This window comes from Melozone crissalis, unplaced genomic scaffold (assembly GCF_028551555.1).
Source record: "Melozone crissalis strain CALT ecotype California unplaced genomic scaffold, PUWL_Pcris_2 ptg000005l_1, whole genome shotgun sequence".
NCBI lineage: Eukaryota > Metazoa > Chordata > Aves > Passeriformes > Passerellidae > Melozone > Melozone crissalis.
In genome coordinates, this window is record NW_026535783.1 from 16,094,112 (window position 1) to 16,108,016 (window position 13,905).

Below are 13,905 nucleotides of genomic sequence, written 5' to 3' on the forward strand. Positions count from 1 at the left end.
GGAATAACACCTCACTTGCAATAGCCTGAACCAGCTGAGCAATAGCCTGCAAAGGCCTGGATATCAGCAACCTGGATATTTCTTTATCATTTGTCAACTGACTATGAGGTGGAAACATGGAAATGAAAGTGCAGATGTAGCAGGAAGCAGAAAGCATTACCACACACCTGTACAAGCAGTTAGTAATGCAACTTCACATGCAAGAAGTTAGTAATATTAAATTCAGACATACTCAGACAAAAACACAGGCAAAACTGTTTGTCTTTCCTGCAAATGCTAATGGGACCTACTACTGTTGAGAGGGGAGGCTTTCAGCTGATCATAGAGTGCCAGCTGCGTCCTTCACATCAACAGCACCATAAACTTCATACCTCGATACCTTGACAGAAAACTAATTCAACAACCCCTCAATCCAAATAGCCATTACAAATCCTCATTATGTTTTTCACTAACCAACTAGAGAAAACACAAGTGATGTGTCCCTCTTGCCTTCCACCTTCAACTCAAAGCATCTTCCCAGAACCTGGCACTAGCCCTCACTAGTCCTGCATGGCTGGTAGAACTCAGCTGTTTTTCTTGTTTGTTTGTCTTCTTTGTTTTCAGCCTCTGTGCTGTCAAGGACAAAAGGTAGACAAAGCTGGAGAAACAAACACACAAGAAATTTTAAAACCGTCTTTTAAAAGCAGATTTCTATGCAGTCTATGAAGCAAATTATGAATGATTGTTACTAAGAGAGTGTGCTAAGAATTTTGTCTGCATTTTTGACTTCCCTAAAGTCACACATCTTTCCCATCTACTCCTGCAACCTCGCACTTTTGCCAAAAGGCAAAGCCCCTCCTCGTTGCCTTTGTATGCACTGCCTGCCACAGATATTGGAATAAGTCTCCTTGCTCCTTAACAGGCTCCCAGCCTCGGGGGAAGCAGCTTTTCCTTGCTTATCCCTGCTGCTAGTACTTCCCTCCCAAACACTGGTGCAAACCCGCTCCATCCCAAGCCTAAAAGCCTAAATTGCAGGATTTAAATCACTCCACTCCCTTCTAAGCTTTCTCCACGTGGGGCCTTGCAGGGCTCCCTGGGGTACCTGAACACTGCATGCTGCCCACCCCTGCCCTGGTGCCCGAAGAGTGTGACATCCTGAGCCCTCCTCCTGCTCCCTCTGGGAAAACGGGGAGTGACGGCAGCACAGGAGGGCAGGGCAGGGGTCACACAGAACCGTGCCACTGCGCTCATGAGGCTGCTGTGACTCAACTGTCACAATCCAATCCTTTCTCTGGAGCACAGCTCACCTTCCTGCGTTAGAAGGACGCTGTTACACCTTTGTGCAGACTCGCCTCCCCTGGCATGCTGCTGCTGCAGGCTAAAGGGCACACACCCACCTCTGATTGCTGATTCCATACAGTAATTATTGTGTTCCATATGGCTAATGATAAGGCCTTAGCCTGCCTGATTCACTTAAGGCACCTATCAAATATTATCTCTCTCCCTGTTCTCCTGTAGAAAAGCACAGACTTCACAATGTAAGGTAAGTAAAAGGCTAACTCAGTTTAGCTGCTGGAAAAAACCAAGTCTTCTTGTAATTCCTTTGATAAAAGTGACTCATGGCATCAATTTTTCAACCACAGAGCTAGAGACTTCTGATACAGAATTAAAGGGAGGGAACAAGAGAAGGTAGAGGATGAGCTGAGAGTCCAAAACATTACATAAGCTGTGCAACTGTAGTGGAAAGTAAGGGGGAAAAATGGAAAAAAACGAAACTTTTTTCAACATTTTTCTTGTGAAGCTGAGTTTTCCAGTAAAGTCACAATAGCTAAGGAAGCAAAAGCAGGTATTTCAATAGGGAGAACAGTCAAATCTCAATAATTTCTTACATACTGTACTCATGAGGAATCTTGAGCCAGGCAGGCATGTTAGAGCCCTCAAAGCTGCCTCGGCATTCTGATACCCATCCAATATCCTCCAAGGAGGAAACCTGAGAAACCTGAGGAACTTGAGAAAACTATTAACATGTCCCCAAAACTCTGGGGGCCGAATTTGCTCTTCCCGTTGTCATTGAGATGCAGAAAGAAGTCACGCACAATGGAGTCAGAGGAAGGACTGAAGTAGGATGCAGTTCCTAACCCCTTGTGTTGAGTGCTGGGTTTTGCATAAACTGTACCACGAGATATAAGCCTCATGAACATCACATTTGACTAAAACTGATGGATGGACTTGGGTTCATCCAAATTATAGTACTGAGTCACTGGTTTTAAAAAAGTTTATTTAAACAAAGTAGGTACATTTCACAGAAATGGTTATAAAATGCATAGCATATTATAAACAATACTGTTACTTCACAGATAGTAGTTATTATCCTAAATATTGCTTTTTAAAAACTAATGAGCCTGCTTGGTGAATCAGAAAGCTAAAAATCCCCATCTTAGGCACTCTGGAAAAAACCAGTATGTGATACAATGAAGCAGGTGTCCACTTTTTCATTCACTCTACTGATTGTTTGTATTGCTGCACCATTAATTTGCCTGTTCTCACTACATGGAAATATCCAGTCCCTGGAGTCACATGCCAAGACCAGATTTCCATTTACTGGACTACAAATTGCACTTGCTCAGCCAACCAAAACCCCATGAACTCCAAGGAAAGCTGACTGAGGATCTTCCCACTGATTAACTTAAAGGACAGAGACCACACGAGTGGACAGAAAACAAGCAGTTTTTCCAAGTTGTGCAGGTGTGTCACACCCATATTGCTATTCATAAACAACTTGATTGCAAATTGGCAAGTCCATAGAGATTTCAGGCTTGACTTCAATGGAACCTGAATGCCCAGTAGAAACAGACTTTACCCTCAGTGGTGATACAGTGTCACAAAAAGCGGACTTGAGCCTTTTTACAGTGCTGGAGAACTGAGCAGACCTCAAACATTCATACCCAAACACAGAGGCATCTGTTTTCGTCAGGGTGCAGAGAAGTAAGTAAAAATTAAGAGCACAGCACCAATCCATAATCATAGCTAAAACAGATACCTGCTCATTCACACAACACTTCAGTACATGAATCATGACTGACATTCTTCACGTATATACTTGTAGGACAATAGGCATAAAGTGAATGTTGAGGTAAAAGGATATGCACAAGGTTTGCACTGGTGAAAGCAACTCTAAAATCAAGCAAGCTATAAAATCCATTAATTCACACACAACAGAGAAAGAAAAATCCCCACATTTTTAAAACATAGATACATGTAGACCAAACCATATGTTTGCAAAATATATAGATATATGCTGAAGAATCAAATGACTTTTTTGCATTATGACATGAGCTTTACAGTAGTTTAAGCTTGGCTTGGACTGAAAATAAAGAAGCTTGAACTCCGGCCAGCAGAGCTCCTTTGGAACAGTTTGTCAAAACAGAAGAATGAGGTCTGAAGCAGTCCAAGAACATTGATGTTTCATTCACCATCTTCAAGTAGTTTTTGTAAGTTGCTCTGTATCTTAGAAAAAGAGAGGAAAGAGCTGTGAGGCAAGAAGTGTTACACTGCATTTTAAATTAAAAAAAATATCAAGACATACTCTTCAATATACTCTGTCTGCATGTTAATTCTGTCACACCTTTTCATACCTCTGGTATTCCTGTTAAATGCTTCCCTTATTGTAAGTGTAATAAAAGTGCATCAAATGTAACACCTAGACAATCAACCAGCAAGTTTCATATAATGAATATCCTCTGAAATTTTCTCCTATAGATTGTCTCCATCATTAGTCATAAGACAGAAATAAAAATCAGAACTAGAAAGCAATGGGAGAAGAAAATGAATTATTTTCACCTTGATCAAAATCCAGTAAAAGCCTCAAACTTCCAAGTCATAGCTCTATGGCTAAATGGATAATTCAAATAGTTTTTTAACAGCTTCAGCCATGATACATGCACAGTAAAGTACAGTCTTGTAACCATTAGCAGACATGTCCCATTTACCAGATTCAGTGAACTGATTGTGGACTATCTTCCTTTAGCTGCAATGAAAGTATTGTCAGCCAGTTGCATCCTCCAGAATAATTTGAACAGATCTATTTTTACACAGCCTATTTACCTACTTTTCATCTCCTTGTCCTTAAAAGCAGAGAGGAGGGAATAGAGTGGGTCACATCCCCAGACACACACATTCTCAGTATCTCAGTATCTTAGTAACTCGCTGGCACCGGTTACAGATTTAGTCACAGCTACTTTCAGGCTTTAATTTGAGGAGCCACTGTACTTCCTGTTCAAAGATACCACTTTTCAGTCCTACATCATGATTTCCATCCCACATGCACACCTTTCTCAAGAAGGATGTTTTGAGGAAAGGGAAACACTAAGAAGCACCTAATTTTATGAGAGTTGCTTAAGACGTAAACAGGAATTTCCTTTTAGTTTGGTAAGTTAGTGTAAGGGAATGAGTAATATTAGGCCACATTTTCCCTCCCACAATTTAATGCTTTATCCGTTGACAGACACGCTGCATTTTAACAAGCTGCTAAATGCAATTAAAAGCCAAGTTAGCAGAATTCTGCTAAACAATGGCAGTTCCTTGACTCCAAGTATGAAGCAGAACTTGTAAAAATCACAAGGTCGCACAGAAAAAATCATTGCTACATATTCATGCATTAACCAATTTTTAACTGCAGAGTAATTTTTAGTTTTTAATCTAGATAATCTCAGTGCTCCAGTTTACAGTGCTGTGGTCACAGGGAAAGTAAGGGAAGACATGACAAGTTATACTAGAACATGTATGCTACCTTTGCTGCTGCAGCCACTTTTCACTAAGGCATATGAAACTGGTAAACAACTGCAGCAACTTTGCTCAGAGAACAAAAAGCTGTCAGATTTCTAACCACTGCTCATCTAGATTAGAACAGGATGTGGTAATATACAGCTACAGGCAATTCTGATTTAGCTTGTATGCAGAGCACTTCATCACCCTGAATATCTGGCAGATAAAGGTAAGTCTTTAAGGCTCCAATCCTGTAGACATGAAATAAAGAAAGCAAGACACTAAACAAAAAATGCACACCACTTAAGACTCTAGTTCAGGACAGAAGGTCACTTCTCTGTGAACAGCTGAATGACCTAACCATCCAGCTGTCCATTACTGTCTCCAAGCAGAGACTATATAAGGGAGTGGGGACAGTGCCTAGCCTTGTTGCAGAGGGCTGGCTGGCAGGCTTCCCACTGAAATCAGGTCTCCTATGAACCATCTTGCCAGCCTGTCCCAGACAGCCAGAAAGCAGTAACCTCTTAAATGACCTAATTTGGCAGAAGACTGTATCTGGTAACCATCTGGTAACCATCTGGTTACCAGAGCATTTCTCCTTTGTATTCACGCTGTTATTGTCCAGAAAATACAGAGGGGTTAAGCCAGCATTACTCAATATTTCCATAGCCAAGAGAGTGACAATGTGGGGAAGAAACCCATTTTTGGCACTATTTCGAAAACCTATGCCATACATGTAAACAGTGGTATTTTATATTCTTAGCTTTATGCTATTTGAAAAATTTGGTTTGGGGGAAAAAAGGCATTGAAAGACTTTGGCATAGACTCAGTTTTAGAAACAGAGGCAAAAATATCCCGTGTGACTTAAGCACAAAGGAATTCAAGTAACTTTTGGTTTTGTTCCACTAGTGCTTTTGTCATGTTCTGCCTGTGTATGTGTACCCAACACACAGCATTTCACCCACCTGTACTGGGTGCATTTGTCAAGGTTTGGGGGCAGGTGGGGCAAGGTCTGCAGGGGCAGCAGCAGTGTGCCAGGGCCAGGGGCTGCCCTGTGCTGGGCACAACCATTCCAACAGCATCCAGCAGACCCACGCAAGGGCACAGCCACGAGAGCAGTGGAGTCTCTGGTAAAGTGTTTTAGAAAGGGGAAAAACACCAAATAAGGAAATAAGGTCTGCACATCCACTTGCTTTGCATAGGCTTCCAATTTAAGTCACCAAATATGTTTAGTTTTCCAATTAGAGAATGGTAAAAAGCAAGGGTCAAGTATAGGGAACTGCACAACAGGTGCAGCAGCATTGGTGTTACTGGAATAAAACAAGCAGATCTCAGCCACTCTGTGTGAAGAAGCTGACTGCATATGTAAGCAAGCACCACTTTTCTTAATCAAAACTCCTAAAAAGCCCCAAACAGAAAAATTAATCAAATACCAATAAAGGTTAATTTTAAAATCCTTAGCCCTGATGGACTAAAAAAAAAAAAAAGAAAAAAACCAATTGAGATGACTACATAATGCAATAATCACCCTGCCTCAGGGACACTTGGCCTGGTTATAAGCTTCGGTTCAAGGCAAAGCTTTTACACATACCAATGTTTATATTAGGGTTAATTTATAGTCTGAAAACTAGTCCTTTGTCTAGGAAAACATGCCACCTTTTGGTATCAAATTTGGGGTAACTCAACACTTTTCAAGATACAAGATCATAGAAACACAGCAAGAACTTGATGGGTCTATCAGCATTTGCATTATATCATACAATGTTACCTTTTCCAATTTCCTAAGATTAGCAGTTAACTCATCACAAAGGGCATCAGCATTAATTTGCAGGTGAGATCCCAAATCTTGGTGCACTTGATGTCTGTCAAATAGAATGAAAAAGTTAAGTGTGACAGACTCAAAAAATGAGGAAAACAGAACTGGACACACATGTAGATGGCAACAGTGCCAAAATTGTAAACTGTACTAGTTTCCAGAAATCTCATTCTCAAGAAGTCTGGATAGAACACTTTTGAGCTATTTCCCCTGAAAAGTTCTGTAAGTTCCACATCCTGTGACCTGGAGGAAATTGGAAAGCCCAAGCCCTTGACACTGCAGAAGTGCACATTAGATCTTCCTTCCTGTATCTTGTACTGTTTGGGATCAGAGCAACAAAATCAGGACTGTCTTGTGTTAGTGTTTCTGAAGAGGGATACAGTATCCTGCTAATAAAAATATGCCAGAAGTGAGAAAAAAGGCTTTTGACATTGCTTAATATGTGGGACAGGTTTACCCCACTTCTTGGATTATAAAAAGGTAAAATCTAAATGCAAGGCTGCATCGATAGAGCATAATTTCCTTCTATCCCTTTTTTAATGAAGAACCTGGCTCTGTCTTCTGACACATGCATACAAATCCTACTGCTTTCCACAGATGACAGCTGAGACCAGTCGGATCATAAACAGCACAGTCATTGTTTGATATGACCACAAGTGCAATGTCAGAGTGACCTGTTTTGTCATGGATGGGTAATCAAAGAAAGCTGAATTTAAAAGCACACTTATGTAAGAGCTTGCTAAATTTGAACCACTTTATAAACAGTTCCACCATGCCTGAGTCAGCAGCTCTGTCTTGAATTTTGTTTTTCCCTTCTCTTTTCCACATGGTGCTTTTCCAGCAGTCATCATTTCCACTCATATTGCATGTGGCTGCAGGTTTTGCACTGAGTTTATAAATGACTTTCAAAGCCATATTTTTCAGAGCAGCTCAGGGAAAAAATCTCTTATAAGAAGGGGAGAAGAGTTAATGCAAAATCAATAAACTGATTAGTATTCTCAGCAGTATCCAGTTTAACTTCCAAAGACAAGAGCAGGGAGCCCATACAGCTTATAGAGGCAAACTACTCTGGAAAAAAACCACATACCTCTGCACTGCTGCTCCATTTAATGTTTGTATATTCCCATTTATGCAACATGGAGCCAAAAAAAAATCCAAAAAAACTAAGTGCAGGGGCAGATGACAGCCATGACTTCAGCTACAGAAAGAAATTATATATGCAACTATGGTCCCTTTCCCTGTTTCCTCTTCAAATATACAGACACCTGTCCCTTGGTGTGTTTGGATTTTGATTTGGTTTGTTTTTCTATTGTGGGGTTTTTTATTTCAGAAAGACAGGATATCAGTTTCTAAATGGTATATAGACAACACAAAGCTTTATACAAGCAAAACACATGTATTAGCTCAAAGAGCATGAAGTATGCTTCTAATATACTAATCAAATGACACTAAGACTGAAGACAGAAGTTACACCTTTTTCATGGAATCACTGCTCTGGAAAAAGATTTAAATCCCCAATATTTTTCCAGAGTTTATCTTACTCCTTAATATGTGAATCAAAGGCTGTCATGGACATAAGGCGTTCCTCCAGGACACTGATTTTATATCTCATGTAGAAGGTAGAAAGTATTAAAACACAAACACTGTAAGAGAGAAAAATAAAGTGTATCAGTTAAGGAAACTTTAGCAGCACCTGACAAATTCATTGTTAAAAGCCATTTAAATTATTACTTGCACATGTTCAATAATAAAGGTATTGTTCTTAGAAACATTTCAGGAATAGCATCAATGGCATTCAGACAGTTATGAAAATCTCATACCTGAGTATGTGTTTGCTAAATGACATGCAAAAGGAACCTCTGCAAGTACTTAAACACTTTTAAAATTTTCTGAATCGAAAGACTCTTTGCTTTTAAAAGTAAATGGCCAGTTAAGTATAAGCCGGATGCAGCAGGCTTATATAGATATAGGTACATATGTATGTATGTACATATGTATATACACATTTCTGGGAAGTATAAAAGCCACAATTCACAATAATTTCCTTTTCTCAAGTAAAGCTTAGATTATATCAATCACGCTTACATTATATCAATCCTGTAAACATAAGAAAATCCTAGTTTTTGACAATCTTGTTATTGCTAACTTACAGAATTGCATAAAATACAAGTACATGGTTCAGAGATAAGAGCTTCTGGGACTTCACTTTGTGGAGGAACCTGAAGGCTTCAGAGTGGCCTGCAAGGGAAAGAACCAAGTCTTACTTTGAGCAGAGCAGACCACAGAATATAAACAGTGTTTTGAAGACTGCAACAGATAATGTAGAGGGAGAAGCAAGAAAGAGCTCTTGCATATTATGTGAACTGATGTACTTTGCAAACTTATCTCAAGTTATTCCAGCTGCAGATCTGTCCTTGAATTCTTACCATTTCGAGGACTGTTTCGGGCTTTTCCATCAGGCCCACGTTTACTATGTGCATCTGAACGAATAGACTTGGCCTCAGGCTTGGAAACTTTCAAATGAGTCTCTGTTTCAACAACGCGATAATCTGTCAAAAGAAAGAATGTTAATAGAAGTGAAATTGTTGATAGTTTATTTTGGTCAAGAAATAGAGAAAGAGGAAAATTTTAAAAGGTGCATTTCTGTACTTTTGGGTAAAAAGTAGAAGTTGGTTTAGTATCCTTGAAACAGTTTACGTACTAGTTCCACATCAACACAAAATAAAAAGAAGCATTTGGGTTGAAAGAAGATAATGTAAATGTATGTTGCATTTCTATTCCAGATCTTTTAAAAGATGGCAACCCATGAAAATCTTGAAAGCTACTATTGAATTTCCAGGCAGAAGATTATAGTCACAAAAGTAATCTCTCAAAAGGCCTGAATTTGCTAGAGTAATGATTCCAAATTACTTTAATAGCAACACCAAATGAGGATAGTGCATTGTTACTTTAAAAAGGGCATTAAAACTTCCTGTCTGGACTGCGTTTAAAAATGCCAGTGGTATCTTGAAAGAAATGGAACAGAAAAATCTAATCACACTCAGTTCTATGCTCTACCTGTTTACCTGGGCTTGCTCTAATGATGCACAAAAAACAACCATGAGTGACAGACGTGCTACCTTTCACCCCTACTTTCAACTCCTTTTCCTAGGATGGCTCTTTGCTTGGATATTGGTTTTCATTTGTGGAAAAAGAAATGGCTTGAAGTAGTTACTAGCCATCACGAAGTAAGGCAGCAAGTTAAAAAATTATTTAGAAGCACTCTGTGGCATGTGATGATGCCACAATTTAATGAACAGCACCACACAATTAAATACAGATGCACTGTAAATGTAAAATACCAATGAAAGCAAGTAACTCCAAATTATTTGGCTGAACAAAAACACAGAGCAAAAAGGAGTTAATAAAAAATGACATGACAGAGAACTGCTAAAAAAATGACAGTATCTTTCAGCAGTTTCTTATACAAATTACAGTCAAGATGGAACCCAGAGTACTAGCAGCATAACAACATATTAGTATCTTAATATATATTAATTGTATAAGAGAATACTCTAGGTTTTCACAACAACATTCCGCATGAGCTACACAAAACAAGTATTGCTGTACTCATGAAGTTATGAAGTATGAGTAATGAAGAACAGCTGCTAGTTAGGTGAAGAACTTGACACAAGAGATTACAAAGAGTGTGGTAAAGAAAGAACAACTTTGGATGGTATCTTCAAATATCTTAATAGCAGCAAAGAATAAAATGAGTGTTTAAAAAACACCACCAAAAAAAGCCAAAAATAACCTTGGTGACCAAAAGTGACCATAGCACAAAGTGTTATTTGTATAGATCAAAAGTTGCACTGTGACTTGAACTACTTTAAAATGGGTTTTGTTTATTTGTTTTTCCTTCGTGTTTTAAAGCATGAATGGCTCCTACATTCTATCTCTGTTCACATGGCTAAGCAACTGGAACAATCAGCAACAATTTAGATCTACTGATGACAAAGTCATTGCCTGAGTCTGGACTGCAGAGGGCCATAATAACAGAAATGCAGATACCAGGGCCTTGAGGAAGATCTGAAAATGCACATAATTCTCCAGGACCAAACAAATCTAGATTCCACATCAGAAGGGGATACAGAAGCAAAACTGAGAGCTAGTCCATTCTCCTTCTCTTGAAGCTCCATGATCCCACTCACCTTGGAAGCACTCCAGCTCTGGTGTCTGTGAGCCTGTGCTGCTGGACTCTTCCATCTCTTGTCTTCGCTGCTGCACTATTCCATCCAGATCAGAATAATCTTCAGTGAAATCCTGATGGGTAGAACAAATCACAAAAAGGCTTATCCCTATTCTAAATCAAAACAATCTAATTTCCTCTAGAATCTGAACCAAAGATCCAAGCTTTAGAACTGTTTAACCAGGAACAATTTCTGACATCAACATGCTGAGATCAAACTAAAAAATAAGCTCCATAAGAGCACCAGAATTCAAGCTTCATCTCCTGCCTTGTCTCTAAGAAAGACTGTTAAGTTAGACAAGCTGTGAAGTCTAGGGCAAGTCCATAGACTTAAGACTCTGGTTATCACATGCAGCTTCAGAGCTCTTGCAGATGAGTAACTGTTTTACAGAGGAAGGTTTGCTACTAGAAACACTGCAAAAACTGTCCATGGCAGACTTTATGTCAGTACAGTGAAATCTGACTGCTAGACAGAGATATGGAGAACATACAGACCTTGAATAAATCCAAAGCGTGCGCATGTATATAAACTGCACGTCACAGATAATTATGGTAATTGGTCCAACTGTTTTCCAGCTTAAAGACTCATGGAAATTTTAGAAATGTCATGAAATGTTTAGAAATTTTAGATGTCATGATTCTCTGCAGTTTGCTTTCTTCAGGCATTATAAATAGTACTTGCAATGAAAGATGCCATGCCACAAAAGAACTAACTTCTAAGCCATTTACCAGGGGCAGAGTTCTAGGGCGATCAGCCCTGAAGCTGTTTTCTGCAGAAGAGGGATTTGGACTGTTGCCCATGCTTGCATCCTGAAAAAAAGTGGCACTGTCAACAAGCAACACAAGCAGAAAGTACCATTTCACAGCAAGATAGCAGTAATAATGAACACAAACTACATACCATCTTCACTGCCACTACTACTTACGTCAAGATGTGTACAGATAGATTTTAATAGCTTGTAGGTGGTATCTCTGGAGAGTAGTGAGACAAACATGTACTGCAAAATAAAAGTTCCAAGACTGTTTGCAAAAGACATACAGTTTTCCTCTTATCTAAATAAAACTTGACAGGTGATTTTGCTGGTGATCAAGTAACAAAGTACGGCAGCAAAAACCTGTGGTCCTTTCTAAGGCTTCGACTTGATGTTTATCACACAAACACAGAACAGGCACATAAAAGTTATCATGTTCTGCTGCAGGAACAAGAGCATAATCCAGATCTGTTCTTTCTTTTAAAATGCTTTTCATGCTATGTTTTACCAAACCCTTAAAAAAACTCCAAACAAACAAAACCCCAAACTTGCTTTTATGTACAGTCTCCAGCACCCACAGAATATTTGTGCAATGAAAATGCATTGTTTCTGAAGCTGCTCTTAGGATAATTATATTTTTCTACTGATTGATGCAAGTACAATTCCTGAATACCACTGTAAACAACAGGTATTTGTGTGTCTAAAGTATGACTGGTTAGGTAAGAGATACAAGTAAACAGAACACTGACAGAGCTGCTAACAAAGAAGGTAACCCTCTGTGCATGCACCTCCTGAGTCAGCTTTTCCAGTTCCTCTGGTGCTATGAATTCTTGGAAAACAGGGAATGAATGATTACAGAGACCATGTGGCAAACAGAGATTCTATTCTTTATTTTCTCACTGAAATACCTTGTCCTCTACCAGTACTTACCCTATCTGTCACCGTTGCTATGATCAGAGCATTTGGCACAAGAAGGGCAGTTTTGGTTTTCTTCAGAAGTGTCACTGACAGCACAGGTATACTAATCTGAAACAAGGTAAATGTAGTGTTGGAATCGCAATACTCACATACAAATCTGCACCACACTCTCTCATGAGGGGCCAGCCCAGGTACCGGGATAAGCCAGACCTTCAACACTCACTATTTAAAGATGTCTCCACTGCCCTTCTGATTACTATTATTTCATGTAAAATAAGAAATAGTAATTATCTGAAATTACACCTAACTACTTTTACTTCTCCTTTTACAAAATGCTAATCCAGGCATTTGTTTGTGTCTTCCTTTCCTGATCCCTTCTGGCTCTCACAAGACTATGGGCTTAGTGCACTGCAGATCAGCAAAATGAACCAATCTTAACACTATGTTTCTTTGTTTAGAAACCAAATATTTCAGAACATATCAGAAGAAAAGCTTGTTGAATAATGAGCATAAAAGTCTTCTTACCACTTACAGATCTGCAACAAGCAGGCGAGTAAACAGCTCGTCCTTCAGCAAGGTTGAAAGACCCAATATTGATAAACCTGCTGACTTCAGCTGATTCCTGTGTGTGCCAAGGAGGCAGTCTACATTTACACTGAAAAGTTCCCAATTTTCCTTCCTCCCTTATGTTTACATCCAACACCATTAGAGTAACGTCTGCTAATTTTCAGAGTATTTCGCTTCAGATATTCTGCATGGGTTCTTCCTGTAAATCCCAATTTACAATGGTAAAAAAATCTGTTTGAAGACAGTGAGTTGAAAAGCCTAGAGATTCAGTGAGTCAGGCAAATATAATAATCCTGGATATGTATATAATATAACAACACCCATGATTAAGAAACAGATCCTGTTAAAAATATTTTTGGCACAGGCTCTCAGATCTACCTGAGAAATTTAGAAGCAAGGTTAAAAGTGTTCATAATTTGTTCAGTTTGCAATCACAGCACTGATTTAAAATATGCCATGGGAGGAGAATGGATTTACTCTGTGCAGTTTCTTGTTAACTTTTGTTCAGAATAGTAACACAAAATCATGAAATGAAAAATTGTACCAGGTAAAAGAAAAATCTTTGCAAGTAACAGTTTGGTTGCAAGACTGCCAAATACTGCTTGAACACAAATCCTGCTACAAGAAAGCAGCTTACAATTTTTCTAGTTGGTTCAGTTCAGAATTCACCTTAAAGAACTTTAAATCACAGATGTAAACGGCATTCTACTGTGTGTAGTTTAGATGGACATCATCACTGTAATCAAAACTAATGTGTGCATTCAGCACTTGCTTACTGCACTGCTCCCACAGCATTACATTGGAAGGGTGGAATCACTGTTTGATCATAAATACTTTTATCTGGAACAGTAATTGTTTCAGAATAAAAGATTTACCTGCAG

At 39.0% G+C, this 13,905-nt stretch overlaps 1 protein-coding gene across 1 annotated transcript in view; it reads right to left on the bottom strand.

The window, feature by feature from the left end:
- Positions 1 to 3,359: 3,359 nt before the first annotated feature.
- The window catches only part of GRAMD2B (GRAM domain containing 2B), a 29,378-nt gene continuing 18,832 nt past the window's right edge, over positions 3,360 to 13,905 (bottom strand). Inside the window, exons 6-14 of the mRNA XM_054285874.1 lie at positions 12,470 to 12,565; positions 11,714 to 11,785; positions 11,517 to 11,597; positions 10,750 to 10,861; positions 8,986 to 9,108; positions 8,710 to 8,797; positions 8,101 to 8,202; positions 6,512 to 6,605; positions 3,360 to 3,486 (exon numbers count right to left, since the gene is read on the bottom strand). Coding sequence (XP_054141849.1) covers positions 3,445 to 3,486; positions 6,512 to 6,605; positions 8,101 to 8,202; positions 8,710 to 8,797; positions 8,986 to 9,108; positions 10,750 to 10,861; positions 11,517 to 11,597; positions 11,714 to 11,785; positions 12,470 to 12,565 — 810 coding nt within the window. The 3' untranslated portion in view covers positions 3,360 to 3,444. The remainder of the gene's footprint in view (positions 3,487 to 6,511; positions 6,606 to 8,100; positions 8,203 to 8,709; positions 8,798 to 8,985; positions 9,109 to 10,749; positions 10,862 to 11,516; positions 11,598 to 11,713; positions 11,786 to 12,469; positions 12,566 to 13,905) is intronic.